Source organism: Pararge aegeria, chromosome 10 (genome assembly GCF_905163445.1).
Source record: "Pararge aegeria chromosome 10, ilParAegt1.1, whole genome shotgun sequence".
NCBI lineage: Eukaryota > Metazoa > Arthropoda > Insecta > Lepidoptera > Nymphalidae > Pararge > Pararge aegeria.
The window spans coordinates 5064157-5081154 of record NC_053189.1 but is presented as its reverse complement, the minus strand read 5'-3'; the positions used below and the strand labels follow the sequence as shown (position 1 = coordinate 5081154).

Genomic DNA, 16998 nt, shown 5'->3' with positions numbered 1-16998 from the left:
TCCATAATACATCCGTTGAGCTTCGTGGCGGGACAGTTAACGATACTATCTCAAAAGTGCGAGGGCTCGGGTTCGTTGCCCGGCGGATGTGGGATTTCATTATTCCCGAATCGTCGCTAATCTGGTCTAATGAGGCAGGCAATTGCTAGCTACCAAACTACAAAGAATAACGAACCACTAAGGGTTTTTGCGTTCCGGTACAATGAAGATACCAATTTGAGGCATGTGAACTGCTTTACCCCAACCTACTACCATGTTAAGATACTCTATATCTCACTAGGTGGTAAGTTATGATACTAACCACCTAGTGAGATTGCAAGGGCTAACTGGTTAGAATTTAAAAAAAAACATGAAAATATCGTTCCAGCAATTGACATGACTGATACACTGAGGTAATTTTTTTTTAAAATAAATGTATGAATTTGATCAAATGGAGAAGCAGTGATTGTCCAGTGGGTAGAACTTCGACTTCACTTTCGGGGGGCCGAGTTCGAATCCCAGCACGCACCTCTAACGTAACGTAACGTAAAGTTATTAGCGTTATAAGCAAATAAAATATCACTTGCTTCAACGGTGTGGGAGCACATCGTGAGGAATCCTGCATGCCTAAGAGTTCTCCGTAATGTTCTCAAAGGTGTGTGGAGTCCACCAATCTGCACTGAGCCAGCGTGGTGGACAACGGCCTTAACCCCTTCTCATTGTTGGAGGAGACCTGTGTCCTGCAGTGGGCCGGTAATTGGTTGATACAATAAGTATCTCTTTAACGGTTAACGTTAACGGTTAAGGTAAACATCGTGTGGAGACCTGTATGTCTTAAATTTCTCAATAATGTTGAAGGATCATTCGAAAAAGGATAAACTATGGACGCCAAGATTAATTAGCCATAATTCGCAACAGCTCTCTTATTCCGTTATGGACACACGCTATCTAATTTATATACCGATAACATACACTGTAAAAGTATAACATAAACTTAACAATGGTTATTTTGGTTTAAGTTATTATCGTAAACAAATTAGCACCTCTGGAAATGTTGTTGAAAATTAGTTAATATCGAAAACGCAATACGAAAATTCATGATATCGGTAACGCCGCGGCTTAGCTATCTAAATTATATGCCCAGATGATTTCAGTTTCCACGCGGGAGTTATTGAAGTGCTTATTATACTATAGCAATAACTTTAATTTTTTAATAAGAATAAAAGATAAATGTAACAGTAATTTCATAACTATAAATGCATATTTTGCAGATATTTTATTAAATCAAATACGCAAATAATTATTTATTAGTAAATAGTTAGTTTTCAAGAAACAATTAAAATTATATTTGATTTATAACCAATGTCCACCAACTCGGTGGGTATTTGGATATAAATACGACTGCATTATCGTTACACTCCAGTCCTACATGGACTCGAACGATGCGAAGATACCTCCCGGTGTCTTAGTCATGATAGTCATTATCATAACCGTCCAACTAGTGGATACGGGTCTCCTTCCAGAGTAAGAAGGTTTCTATATTAGGCAAATTAACAAATTCAAATTCAAATTCATTTATTTCAAGTAGGCCTACTTTATAAGCACTTTTGAAACATCAAGTATGTATGTTCGTGTGACTCTACCACCGGTTCGGAAAGCAGATTCTACCGAGAAGAGCCGGCAAGAAACTCAGTAGTTGCTCTTTTCCAACATCAACATTTACAATCATTTTGCTATCTTGCGGGAGATGAGAGCGAGGCTGGCTGCTTCCATTCTACCTTGTCATTGAGGAATTCATCAAATGTATAGTAACCTCGCTGAACTAGATGCGTTTTTACACATTTTTTAAATGTACGCATAGGTAGGTCAAGAATTTCCTTAGGAATCATGTTGTAAAAAAATTGTTTAACCGGATTTGAGTTTTTTCCTTCCAGAGTAAGAAGGTTCTATTATAGGCTCTATTATTGAAGGTTTCTATTATAGAAGGGTTCTATTATAGGTTCTATAAAACATATATATACATACATATACATACATTCTATAATATAAGGCAAATTTACAAAAAAAAATAGTTTAACCGGATTTGAGTTTTTTCAAAAACCGTATAGTGTAGGTTCACAAAAAATTAAAGTGTTGAGACCTCAACAGCAACAAAGTAATCAACTAGATAACAAGGAATAAATATTTCCTGCAAAATGTTTACGTCCGTGCTAAGTTAACTGTAAAAATTACAAAGTATTTCATCATCATATCAACCGTAATGGGTATAATTACCGGCCCAATACACGGACACGGGGTCTCTTCCCACAATGAAAAGGGTTTTGGCCGTAGTCCACCACGCTGACTTAATGCGGATTGGTGCAACCCACACGCGTTTGAGAACATTATGGATCACTTGGCTTCTAGTATTAAATTTCAAGGTCAAAGGTCACAAAAATCGGTTTTTGCGCTTGACCTTGAAATTTAATAGTTGCTTACACCCTACCATATGTAGGTTTTGAGACAACTTTTAGGGTGTCAATATACAAGTTTTTACAGCTGGGTATCTCGAATTCCGAGGTTAACTTAATATACAGACAGACTGGACTATACATACAGGGTATGCACGGGGTATGCACTAAGCGGGCAGATGATATAAAATGAAATAAAAAAACCGCAGTACGAGTTATAAAAATTTAAGGATAGGCATTGTAAGAGTTATAAAAAGCCTAATATTACGCAGGACTAGGATTTCCGCAAAATAAAACAAATATTACTTTGGGCAGAGTAACACCCTGGTTGACTCTCACACGTATAATGTCCGCTTATTATTCTACTACCCTATTTATAGTATTTTCATCAATGTATCAAACCAACATTTAATATTTAGATAGCTCATACTATTTGATAAATTACTGTAATAATTCATGGTTACATTAATAACCAATTATTGTAATATCAATCAAATAATTAAATGAAGATAAAACAGTATCTTGTAATAATTATGTGCCAACTACGTCACGTCCGTCGGGCGCCTATTGGGTACTTGTTAACACTACCGTTTAGATTTTATAACTCGCAGTGGAGATTTTCTTCATTATAACATCGCCTCTGCTTGCTTCAACGGTGAAGGAAAACATCGTGAGGAAACCTGCATGCCTGACAGTTCTCCATAATGTTCTCAAAGGCGTTTGAAGTCTACCAATCAAAACTTGGTCAGCGTGGCGGCCTGAACCCTTCTCATTATTAGCCATTAATCGTGATGATGATGATGACATTAAAAAATACCCCATTTGATATAGGTGTGCCTACAATATTTGAGGAGATCCCTCAATTCTCTAGGAACCCACAAATAGATCGTAACCTGGTGGCAGTGACAACCTGGGAAGTAAAGCGTCTCAAATGGAGTTTTTTTTAAATTGGTTATTAAATCACTGAATTCTCAGACAACTACTATTAATAAAAATCAATCTAATTGAGAACGTGCTCCTTTTTTAAAGTCAGTTTCAAATACTAGATCTTTTCCATTCGAACGCATACTGATATTTTTTTTTATCTTCAATATATTTTTAGATTAAAAGTTATCCGCACGTTATTGGAAATCCACACAGTGTTTTCTGTATACCTAAGCCAAAAAATAAATATTTCGTTCAGAGTGCAGCTTCAGTACTTTCTCGTTAGCTAATTGAATGATCACTTTAAACCAATTTACTTAACTTATATTTTTAAAGTCAAGATGGTCTTGCAAATATTACTAAAGAAAGATATATTTTTAACACCGGGACCGACTGCCAGTTTTTCTTAACTTACTTAACTTATAAATATACTGCATGTGTGATAAACAAGTTTTGGGAATCGAACCCACGGCCTTGGACTCAGAAAGCAGGGTCGCTGTCCACTGCGCCAATGGTCCGCCAAATTGTAATAAATAATATATATAAATACTTATAATAAATACTTATATTAAAACGAATAATAACCGATTTATGCAGACGAAGTTGCGTGGGTCAGCTCAATGTATTGAAACTTTTCTAGAAGCTTACATAGAGAACTAACTAACAAGGAAATTGTTTCTCTTGTTGCACAGGCCCTATTACAAGCGCACGATGTTGTCGCCCGGGAGGTGTACGGGGAGGAGTCGCTGCGTGCTTCGCCCCCTCCAGTCAACGGGAGGGCGCAGCCTCCGGCAGATGAGGAGGATGACACCGAGCCGGAGTTTGAAAACGTGACCAGAGTACGCCTCGTGCAGTTCCAGAAGAATACCGATGAACCTATGGTGAGGGGAAGTATTTAGGCTGTTTCAATATAAATTATATCATTTATTCATTCCACTTTAACCCTTTGAGCGCCTGTTCTCGGATCCGAGTATTATATTATCTTGTACTGGGATCCTAGAAAACGTTCTGGGCATTTTGCTCGCACTAGTAGAGATGCGGCCATTTAGACGAGCGACCGATGAGAAAATCCCCAATAGGTACGAGTTAAAAATACTCAAGGGTAGGCTTTTTATAACTCTTACAACGCCAATCCTTAAGTTTTTTATAACTCGTACTGGAGATTGTTTTTTAATTCTATATCATCTGCTTACACAGGGTAAACATACCCTCCATGCACGCCACTGCATAGGAGTGTAGGTACATATTTAACTAAATCTGTGTACATATATTATACACATTATACATATGTCTCGTGGCAAGCGCGCGCTGACGATGAAATGAGTTTCACGCTTTTTGTTCACCCTTTTATGAACAGTAGATATACATATGGCTCATAAAAAGCGTTTGGTGATGATGACGCGAGTTCCATTATTTCTTTCTACCAAAAAGTGAAGAGAAAATGTTTTCACTTCAAAAAATTTGGATTAATTTCGTTCACCAACAGCTTTACATTTCAAAAAAACAATTTATTATTCTATTAGCATAGTCTTAAACTAGCTTATATCTACACAAACAAGAAGTAAGAAAAGTATATCAAGTGTAGGCGATAAATACAATTTCATTCGGGCCACTAAAAAAATTTTAAACATGTAGTATTGCTATTTTATGTTACCTTTAAAAGCGAAGATAAATTAACCATATAAAATTAAGTATAAGTAAATTAAATGAACAAAATAATATGATTACAATACAAGCATAAAATGTATGCTGAAATATGTATGTTACCTAGGGAATAACGCTGAAGCTAGCAGATGACGGCCGGTGTATCGTGGCGCGTATAATGCATGGAGGCATGATACACAGGCAGGCGACACTACATGTGGGTGATGAGATCAAGGAGATCAACGGCACGCCCGTCGCTAACCAGTCCGTTGCGCAGCTACAAAGGATGCTGGTATGGAACTATTTAATAAGATCATCAATGGAATCGGGTTTTGTGAAAAAAACAACGTATCAACTATATACTGACGACGGCCGACTGGCGCAGTGGGCAGCGCCCGCTTTCTGAGTCCTAGGCCGTGGGTTCAATTCCCACAGCTGTAAAATGCTTGTGTGATTAACATGATTGTTTTTCAGCGTCTGGGCGTTTATCTGTATATAAATATGAATAGTAAATATACTACGACAATGCACACATCGCCATCTAGTCCCAAAGTAAGCGTAGCTTGTGTTAAGGGTACTAAGGTGACTGTTGAATATTTTTATTAATAGTATACATAAATACTCATAATATAAAGGTAAACATTAATGTTCATCACCCAGTTGTGTACCTCCCACTATAAAAAAAGCACAAAAACGCAACAAATTATCATAACATCCATAGGCTCGTGCGTATGACGCGGGGCGAAGCAAAACTGTGAATGTGTGTGTGCACCTTAAACGTGTGATAGGTACATGTTATATTTACATGCGTATCACTATTTTTACATCATTTTCCGAATTGCGTTTTGCTAGCCTTTCACTACTATGATGCATGAAAGTTTGATATGGAACGTACATAACGTATAAACATGATATAGTTTCAATACGGATCAAATGCCTCTAAACTTGGCAACTACCCAAGTGGCAATTTTAATGGAGCAATTTAATGGGAAAATTGATCGATTGAACTACATAAAGTTGTTTTATTAATTTTAAACTACTTGATGTAAAACTTTCAGCGAGATGCCCGCGGATCGGTCACGTTCAAGATAGTTCCATCATACCGATCGGCACCACCACCTTGTGAGGTAATCAGTTATAATATTATTTTCTCTTTATCATACTTGATTTACTTAGAGTGCTCTTGGCAACCCTTAAAGCTCTGTGTTCTAGGAATGTTTTGCATTTTGCTGACACTTTATTTAAAGAAAGTAACCTTATTAAAATTAGAAATTTGAAGTGTGTTTATTAATGTAGTTTCTAACATTTTTTATTTGAAATAGTTGTGTGGCACTAACATGGTACGAGACTTTAAAGAAATTAGTAGTTGATTAAAAAACAAAAAAAAAGTCGGCAAGCGCACATAAATTACTAATTAATGCTTGTCCTATTGGTTGTGATATGAATTTGACTAAAATAAACTTTTTATTTTTCTTCTAACTAGCTATTCCGGATAAAGCCTTCGCCCGTTCTAGTAAGTAGCGATTACCAGAGCCGTTGCTACTTTACGTTTTGTTTTTTTAGTCATATTATTTGTGTTTATGTTGTTTTGTGTTGTTACGTCACCCGGGCATGGCTGCGCGTCCCCGCGATCTACGCCATTTCTGTGCGCTTGTTGTTCTTTACAATCGCTTCTTTGTTTCATCTAGCATTTTATCAACTTCATTATATTATGTAGTCTTAGTTATACTTCTGTGTCTATGCTTAAAGGTTCGTTGGATTCATTTTTATTTTCATTAACATTGTCATTTTAACAACGTAAATTATTGTATCTATCTACGTGATTTCAAATATCTATTTTATTAGGCTCTCTCACAGTTGGGTGTCATCATATAAAGTATACTCACAATGAAGCGTCGTGTAGAATTTGCTTAGAACCCCTTTTAGAGAAGTGATCCAGTAGTAGGAGTACTATTAGGTTAAGGGAAAAGGTGAGTGGGGGGGCTTAAAAATTACTAAGATACGAAAAATAAATTCAAGTAACTGGAATGATGGCATTAACAGCTCTTCAAAGAAATATAGTAAAAATTGCGATGACTTGAAAGTATTTTAAGTCATATTTATAATATATTGACATATTCCATACTCAACTCAACTGCATCTTTCCATCAAAATGTTATAAAAATCGGCTATTGATACTGTAAAAATATTGTGAATATATTCAACTTTAATTTTTTTTTATCTTTTCAGATATTTGTTAGGGCTCAATTCGATTATGATCCACTAGAAGATGAGTTGATACCCTGTGCTCAAGCTGGTATCGCTTTTACCACGGGAGATATATTGCAGGTATACTATCTTGTATTTCTTAATTAAAACCTTAGTATTAATGTTTTTCTGTAACACATGAGAACTTATATTATGCACATTTGTGGACAACGCTACTTTAACTCTAATTTACTTTTTATTTTCTTCCTAATTTTATTCCTTCTGATGAATTTCAGAAGTGGGATAAAATTGAAAGCATCAATGGATTTGCTGTATCCATAACGAATATCATAATCTCGTATTTGCTCTGCTTCTGAAATGGTTAAAATTTGTCTATAGTCATACAAATTTTGATCCCTTGTGTAAACTGTGTAAATGTTTGTTAAAGTCTAAAGTTTTAGAGGGACTGATTCGAATTTTTAACCTAACTATAATAGAGTATTTGTTCAAAGATATTTAGTCAATATACGACGGGAATAAGAATTAATACCATCCTGAGCCAGTCTTATATTACTGCAGTTTATGACGTTAAATACAGCAAAAGTTTCAAGCATAGGTAGAAAATAATGCGAGATTATATTATTATTAACGCTATTTTAACGCTCTGGTTTCGGAAATATCTGTGTCATATAAGAATATAATTTATAAAATATAATACTGGTGACGACAGTAGTGCGGTCACTGATTTAATTGCAGTGCTATACATTATAAGTACTGTTTTGTAATATTTTTCAGAATCAGTTTAATAGAATAATGTTTCAGATTATAAGCAAAGACGATTCACATTGGTGGCAAGCTCGAAAAGATGCATCTGGGGGTTCGGCTGGCCTTATCCCAAGTCCAGAACTGCAGGAATGGCGCGCAGCCTGCGTGGCTGCCGAAAAATCGAACACGGACCAAGGTCAGCCAAATACTCATGCTTATCTTACCCTAAATTTTCCTTGGCTATTATAGGAAAGTTTGGTGTTGCTTGGTAATAATTTGATATGGTCAGACGGATGTTAATTATTGGAAAAACTTACTAGAAACTCTTGGTATACGTTTTTCAATAATAGTTTTATTATATACAAACCTATCAATTGTTATGGCCATTAACGGTCTCTAGAGAAATTACTGTCTGGCCATTTAGAGACGTTAGTTTGTGTGTACTATCAGGACTACTGTCATCTGCAACGCTCCATTCCGTAATAGAAATCTGAGTACAATATTAATCACCCAAGCAATTATTTTCATTGGCATTAAACGTTGTGATTAATAGATCTGAAACTCTTCCAAATTATGAGGATGAAAACAATTTTAATTTTGATAACTTAAGTTTGAATTATTCTTCCTGTATTCAGTTTTCATATGAAAATTTTCATTTGGATTGTGTTTGTTATAACTAAAAATGCCTGATCTATTAAAAACAATATTAAAATCTTTATTTGTCAAATATTTAATTTTGACACATGTTCTCAGCGATGTGTTGCGTCAAACTTGATATTGTTTAGGAATTTTCCTTAAACCTTATCAAAAATAAGGCTTGCTACATTGCTACAGTATTTAATGCGTAGGCTACATATAAATTCGTGAATACCTACTAAATGTTTAGTTTGGTCTTGTCCATGAATAGAATTGTTATTTTTAATTCGGAAGATTAGCCATATACTATTGTTACATAATTTGGATTTATTGTCCTTTTATTTTCGGTAGAATACTTACGTTACATACATATAGACATTAACATATTTTCATATTTTTCTTTCAAACATTAACATCTATGGAAAAATCAACAGTTGGTATGTAAAAAGTCCTTTATTCTGTAAACTGTTTGTAAAACAAGCCCCCCATAATACTTTATTGTATTCATGTTATTGTAACGATTGAAATTTTACCTTTGCATGGTATTTATTTCAGACCTTTTCTGTAATATTAATGATATTGGCAAAATTTGATCTTATATATTTACGAGGTTATTGCGTTTTTATTATAACCTGTGTAACATTTGGGATGTGCTTAATCAAATATATCACTTTCAACTTCTTTACTGTTATTAACTAATTAAAGTATCATAGCTGTTTTCTCCCCAAAGTTTTTTAGTAAATTAATATTGCTCGTAAAATATAATATCTATTGAATATTGGCTTATACTACATTTTAATATTTTAAAAATAACTAGGGTTTCGAAATCGATTGTTTATCAGAAACGAAATTCAGCAATGAAATTGAGATTTAAAGATGACTTTCATTGAGAAATATGAAAGCCTGCGGAATAGTAAACCGTTCAAAACAAAACTTTTCTGCCAATTCCTAATTTTTCTTAGTCTATACTGTACTAAAAAATCTTCTGTATTGCACATTCGATGACATATCGGGATCGCCTGCCTGGAATTATATCCAGAGACGTCGTAAATTTAGCACCTTGTCTGAGGTTTACCGAAAAATCGGACATATTGTCCTCTTTCCCTTTCTTATTTAGATTGCTCCTCTGATATTTTAACCAGTGTCATTACTTATCAGTTGGTTTACAAACTTAGCTTTTAGGTTGCTTGTCAGCAAACAGGTGCGATCTTCAGGTAATTCAAGAACAATGATTACACAACATTAAGTACTCAGGAAGCTGCCGCCCTTCAGCAATTTTATTCGACCTCGTTGCCTGTTTGGTTGTTTTTTTCTGTGAACATTTTTGTATTTTGTGCCTACCGTCCAAACGTCACGTCTGGCTTAACGGAAGATCAGCGCTGTGTCTTAACAGGCACTGCAAACATGCTGAGTGAAGACCATTTTGGGATCACACCGTTCCTATAATTGTTGTGTAGACTATTAAGTTGTATTTTAATTCTAGTGTGTGTATATCCAAATAAAGTTTTTCTTTCTTTCTTTCTTTCTTTCTTTCTTTCTTTCTTTCTATTTTCATTCATTTTTTTGTAAGGATAGAATGACGTGAATAAATCAAACCTTATTGTGATTTGAAATACCTAATCAATTAACAGATGAAAGAGATGCGTTTAAGTAAAACTCCTTTATTCAGGTCTAAGCTTTTTTCGTTCTGTTGATCTCGCTTTGTCGAGGTTTAAATTCTACAAAAACCTAGTACTTGAGTCGATATAAGATGCAATATTTTTCTAGTTTTGTGCTGTATTACCTTAGAACCATCCTTGAGTTTCGTCTCCCTATTTATTTCGTAATCTATTAACCTCATATCTAATACTGCCCATATTTATGTAGTTACTAAAATTAGAAAATTTATCAATTCTCAACGTAAGTAAGTGTCAAGTTAAAAGTGTGTTGTTTAATGTATCCAATGAAACAAAGTATGATTCCTCTACATTTGGCTAAGCATCCCCCAAGCTATGTGCCCTATCTATAGTAGTGGCCCATACCATACCATTCCATTGCAATTTTGCGTTTGCATGACCGTGTTGTAATGTTGTGCGGCTAGGAGCTGAGGGGTGTGTATCGCATACCGACGGATGTGAAAATACAGGTAACTCAAATTTATTTATTTATTGTTATAATGTACACAAAACAGGTAATAACTAAAGGTAGATCTAAATTTAAGTAATAACAAGTTTTATACTTAGCTAAAACCCCGAAGAATATGCACACAAATTGGAATTAAATGAAACAAAAGTAAGAATAAAATTTAAGTTGAAACAAAAAATAAACACTTAAAAAATAATGATAAAATTTTACTTAGCACGTGGTGCACCTGTAAAGTGTGTTGAAAAACCCCAAATTTTAACTTTGACATTGATCAATTTGTCATTTAAGTATCTAATATGATGTTTATAAATTATATTATAATTATATTTGAATAACTGTGCTTATGGAATGATCGACGATCGATAAAGTATTTCGTTCAAGCCATAATGGTGATCCTTTCAAGGGAATATAATTTGGATAAACCTAAATAAATAGACAGCCTTGAATAGAAAATATTTCAAAGGAAAATAAAATAAATACAAATAATCCTTTCCGCTTACTTATGATTCTAATTGATTCTTAAGAATTTTAATTATATGAAATTAAAAAAAATGCAATCTCAGTCTGCAAATTAGAAATACTGTATACTAAACATAAAGTTAGGCAGATGATACCTAATATATAAAAATAACCAATAATAAAGTTATATGAGATTGAAAATATATACATTGTATATGTTTTGATAGACTAGTGAAATAATATGGCCATAGAAATGCCTGATATTTTCTAGAGCTAGCACAGGTAGTGCAATAACAATAAATATTACTGACGGTTGTTATTTTATTCTTGTTACAGTCAATTGTTCGATATTCGGAAGGAAGAAGAAACAGGCGAAAGACAAATACTTGGCAAAGCACAACGCTGTCTTCGATCAACTCGATGTCGTGACCTACGAAGAAGTTGTTAAACTTCCGTGTAAGTAATAATAGGATAATACTAGCAACTGGCGAACAATTTTGAAAGTTATTTGGAGCGTGAACGTCTGAAGACGTATTCAGTTGGTCTTCATAGTTTTCTGTTGTAAATAACGTTCAAAACAATAGTTTAATTTACGCCACGCTGGCAATAAGGGTTTGTTTTAAATAATCTTTTAAACAACCGGCCATTACTATGTGATTAAGTCCGTCACATTGACAAAGATTTGTGTCTACAATACGACTTCTGACCTTTTCTGAGCCCGGTTGATATTTGAAGGGTAACTTTGAAGCATTTGAAATAAACGATTTAGTAAATAAAATTAATATAGGTACTGACAACATTTTCTGTAGACACGTTAGGAATTTCTCACCAAGAACCACGAGTTGAAATATCGACAAGGCTCTCCATGAATAAACAATCGAGAGTCAGCGCTTTAGTAAAACAAGGACTGTGGGCGACGAATTAACCACCCAGCAAACAGTAAAGTTGGACACCCAACAAACGGTAGGACTGAGAAGGTGGCGTGCTGCGTATCGCGCGCCGCCACCTTGGAGGATTCGGCAGCGACGAGTCTTCCGACTATGACAGGACGCGCCATACCGTGTGCGGTGAATACGCGTTGAGGGACACGAGTTTTTAGTAGGTGCAAGTCCCACGTAGCTACTCCGTTTTCCCTAAGGAAACGGACATTTTCTGTGTAAAAGCAAGTCTCAAACGCATAAAATCAACACCCAAAACTGGGTTAGTAATGAAAGTTGAAATTTAGCTTGGTAGTTGTGCAAGATAATAATCAGAAATCAATGAATTTTTACGATCTGGTTGAAAAATTTTCCTAGCAATTGATATTATTCTACAAATTCCATTCCAGCATTCCAGAGAAAAACGATAGTGCTGTTGGGCGCTCACGGCGTCGGTCGTCGCCACATCAAGAATACGCTAATAGCGAGACATCCCGACCAGTACGCATATCCCATACCACGTAAGTTACACATATATAAAAAAATTAGTTGAGTAAGAAACTGGTTACAAATTATGTTTAGTTTTGTGAAAATCATATAAGTACTTGTATTAAATCTATGAAGTTTTTCACTGCGAAAAACCCTTCAGTTCGGAGAGGCATTTAGTCCAGTTTAGTAGACTGTTATAGGCTTCATCATCATCATCAAGATGATGATGAATTTGCAATTTATATCAACAAAACCTATAATTTATGTAACAGTAAGATATTTTTTTTAATATAACAGATACTTCCGAACATCAAAAGGCCATTTTTCAGTACTTGTCATCGTGCTTATTATAATGCGTATCAATTTCAGATACAACCCGGCCTGCGCGTGCCGATGAGGAAAACGGGAGACATTACTATTTCGTTACACACGACGAAATGATGGCGGACATCGCAGCTAATGAATATTTAGAATACGGTACGTTAATTAATAGCTCAGGGTACCTGAGATTTTGGACTATCGGAAGAGCGCCATTTAGATACAATACTTATACAGTATATTTCCTAGACTAGATGGCGCTGTTTCCATACCATAAAAATCAGAGTAAACTTTCACACGATCGAATATGCAGAAAGTCTCACATTGAGCACTTAGTTCTATTGAAAATTCTGACTACCATCTTAGAGGTAGGATCACGGCGGTATTCCACAAATTTTTTTTTTAATTTTCCACCACCAATATTCATTTTGTCTAACTTGATATTTCTGAATTCAATAATAATGTGTCCATTGTAAACTTTATAATACTGATTCTACATATTCAGGCACTCACGAAGACGCCATGTACGGAACAAAGCTGGAGACAATCCGCCGAATCCACTCGGAGCGTCGAATTGCCATATTGGACGTAGAACCTCAAGCGCTGAAGATCCTCCGCACTGCAGAATTCGCTCCTTACGTCGTGTTCGTAGCCGCTCCGCAGTTGAATAATGTGGCAGATGTGAGTACAAATCCTATTACCGTAAACAAGTTTCAAGATCTGATCATAGATATACTTAAACAATGCTAGCCAATAGCTTAGCCAAATTGCAAGTATGTTGTTTTCTCCATCATCTTCACTTATTTTGAATGGTGTACAATTAAAGTTTATTTTTATACACTTATATTTGAAATTCGCATACCTATATTTGACCTTTCCACTATATCGACTTGAACCGACTCAAATTCCGGTCAGATAATTTCCTCTGTTAATAAAATTACAAGAGGGAAACATCTTGTGGCAAACCTGAAATAGAAAGTGCTAATTTTAAAGTCGTTAATTGTATTCACCATACAATTTGGAATTTTTATATCTTAACTATTATATACGTTATGATGTTTCGACTTTATTAATAAAATTAAAAAAAGATTTTGGTATTTTTTTAATTTTGTGTGCATTCGAAGTAGGAAGGCACGCCGATGTCGAAACAACACAGACTCTTCAATCAAGAAAGAGCTAATATGAAAAACACAGAAATAGCTGTATTATACACCTTTGCCATTCAGTTAAGGGAAGCAAGTTGCATATTTCTAGATGTTTAATTTCGATGACAGTAATTTAAACCTCTCATTGCATCTAAATAATCTAGAATAATTTAATTTCCAGTACGACGGCTCTCTAGAAGTGCTAGCCCGTGAATCAGAACTGCTCCGGCGTACGTACGGGCACTACTTCGACATGTCAATAGTGAACAACGATATTGACGACACCCTCGCACAGCTGGAGGCGGCACTGGCTAGAATGCGTTCTACCCCTCAATGGGTGCCAGTGTCTTGGGTGTATTGACTTACCGACTGTTATCTGTAAGACCACTTTGACTGAATTGGACTTTTTTCTGCTAGAATTCTTTTATCCAGAAACGTTTTTTAATCTCTGCCATCATTCTGCAAGCTCTAAAATTGATCAAAACCTTTTTGTCGTAAATTTTTTCACCAGGATTCTATTACTATTGTGTTATTTAAAATTGTTGTTAAGCCCATAAAAACGATTTTCTTTACTATTTCAATTTATTTTTTAAGATACACTGATTGATTGTTCATACCAACTTTTTTAAATTAATTGAACAAGGTTAATATGAACTGAATCTTAGTGTTCAATGTATCGAGGAATTTCTGAGACTTAAATAATAATTACCTGCCCAACTTTGCATAATATTCTTAGAAGTATTAATATAACTGCAGAGCTGTCTATCACGCAACATTATAATGATTGAACTTTATATCCGAGAATAATTTTATGTTGTGATTTGTGAAACTTTTAGGTAACTTCTAAATGAACATAGGAGCAACATCCATTATCAATTTAAATAAAGCAGAATCAATACGAAAACTAGTTAATATCAATTCAATCGGCCAAGAGGCAAAAAGTCCAATTCAATAAAGCTAACGGTCTCAACAATTTGGAGAATTATTGAGAAGGGAGATGAGACAACGATGATCTAAGTTAAATTTAAATATGATGTTTTTTCAACGCGGTTGTAGACTTTATACAATTAAAATGTTTTAAAGAAAAGATCATATTGTACTGGCACAATATAGAATTGGTTTTTCGATGATTCTTATGGGAGTAGTTATTAAATCAAAACTTAATTAAATAAAACAAGATATTGCTAGAATGGTAAACATATATGTATAATATGGTATGTTTTTTTTGTTTTTGTTTGTGTTTTTTTTTATAAGTACAAGGTAATATTAAATCGTGTTATTTATGGAGTACGAATTTTTAAATTTTAAGCTCATTAAGTCCGGTCAATCAGAAGTTTTACTTTATAAGTGCATCACTACACTTTTGCGAGGAAAATCGGCAATGTTTGAATCCGAATTATGTTAAATCATAACGCTGTCTTCCTGAAGTTGCATATTTTATCCAATAGTAAAAATGCATCAGCTAATCGCAAAAAATGTTGCTGATTTATTAACCTATCACAAACAAAACACATGTTGCTGTCATAGCTCAATATTAAAATTCCAGAGTCGAAAACTGTATTTCTGAAAGTATGAAATATTAAAGGCTTTGCAGTAAAGTAATTACAATCAAGGCGCTAAACCCGCCTCTGCCTTGTCATCAATATTTGTGTCCTGCATACGACCAATCACAGGACGCGCCGGTTTAAGCAAGTCTTGTAATTTGTCATTACACAAAACGGAATAATGGAGAAATTGGACGGTTTATTTGTATTTTTTTTAGTACCGCCTTACTTAACATCGTGTGCAAAGGTTTCTCTCTAGCACTGTTTTACGGTAATTTTTTTTTTTTTTTATGAAAAATAAAGAAGTTGTTGACAGTCTAATAGTCATAAATTATTTTATATCACCGATGATATTTATAGCAGTAACAAATTAATCAAAATAAAATATTTTCTTTATATTTAGGTGTTAAAACTTCTACGAACTTCTGTGTCTTGTAAATATAACTTTTTTTACAATTAAATATCATAATTCTGTTTCCTTCCAAGATATAAAACCAACTTCTCATTGACTGTACTAATGTATCATTTTTATATAAAAAAAATATTTAATTAAAAAAAAAACAAAAAAGACATTTCAGTCTGGTTACTTAAGTTTTTGAAGTGTTGAAAAGTCTAATTTATTAAATTTGTGATAATCCTCGTTATAATATTTTAATTATATTGTTGTTGTGTTATTGTTTAACAATTAACAGTTTTCTTTTTATTCTTTTTAATCACCATATATTCTTGTTTTGGTACAACATAGCTCAACTGATTTTGTGCCAAAAAAAGTACTATCGTAATAATTCGATTGTTCATTCAAATTTAGATCAGTGTACATAAATATTATATTATTATACTAGTAAATAAAGGCTAAGGAGGGGGTAACTCGTTTAGGGTGTATTGTAGCTCAAAATGTTTACTTGAAAATTTAATTCTTAAGGTCTATCCTACTCATAAGTATTGAAATGGTTATCCAACAAAGAAGCGATTAAACTATAATGTGCTTTCTTAAATAATTGTATCTTTCTTAACTCTGTGACATTTATAAATAACAAATCTGGTCATACGCTCACATCATTGAACTTTGGAAAAGGCTACATCGGGCGACCACCATTTTTTGTTATGTCTCTTTTACTCATACGCAAGACATTACTGCATAAAATTATCTCCCTCATCACAATAAAATAATAAAAAAGACATTCTTATTCTATTTCAAAAACTTATGCATGAAATTAAACGGTGTCTCGTATTTATATCTCATAATGTTACACAAAAAATTGTCATACTTGAAAGTGGCAGAGTAAGATACTGGACTGAAATATACAAAACGTACGACGATGCGAGACTTAATTCCGGGCAATTACCTTCTTTTGATATAGCCTATCATAGATCTTAGGTCAAAACAATCTACCCTTAGAACATCTCTATCTCTGTC

The 16998-nt window shown here is 34.2% G+C and overlaps 1 protein-coding gene across 1 annotated transcript; it reads left to right on the top strand.

Annotated features, from left to right (window-relative positions):
* The first annotated feature begins 375 nt into the window (after nucleotides 1-375).
* LOC120627019 (peripheral plasma membrane protein CASK-like) lies at nucleotides 376-14569 on the top strand. The gene is made up of 14 exons (XM_039894857.1): nucleotides 376-392; nucleotides 3994-4234; nucleotides 5125-5289; nucleotides 6056-6124; nucleotides 6481-6510; nucleotides 7227-7325; nucleotides 8007-8145; nucleotides 9020-9022; nucleotides 10666-10710; nucleotides 11505-11624; nucleotides 12496-12606; nucleotides 12944-13051; nucleotides 13398-13573; nucleotides 14219-14569. The coding sequence occupies exons 1-14, from the start codon at nucleotides 376-378 to the stop codon at nucleotides 14396-14398; spliced, it is 1503 nt and encodes a 500-aa protein (XP_039750791.1). The 3' UTR covers nucleotides 14399-14569.
* The last annotated feature ends 2429 nt before the right edge of the window (nucleotides 14570-16998 follow it).

Coding starts and splice junctions, on each gene's coding strand:
- LOC120627019 (XM_039894857.1), top strand. Junction 5,290..6,055: donor CGCAGCTACAAAGGATGCTG/GTATGGAACTAT, acceptor TAAAACTTTCAG/CGAGATGCCCGCGGATCGGT. Junction 7,326..8,006: donor CCACGGGAGATATATTGCAG/GTATACTATCTT, acceptor ATAATGTTTCAG/ATTATAAGCAAAGACGATTC.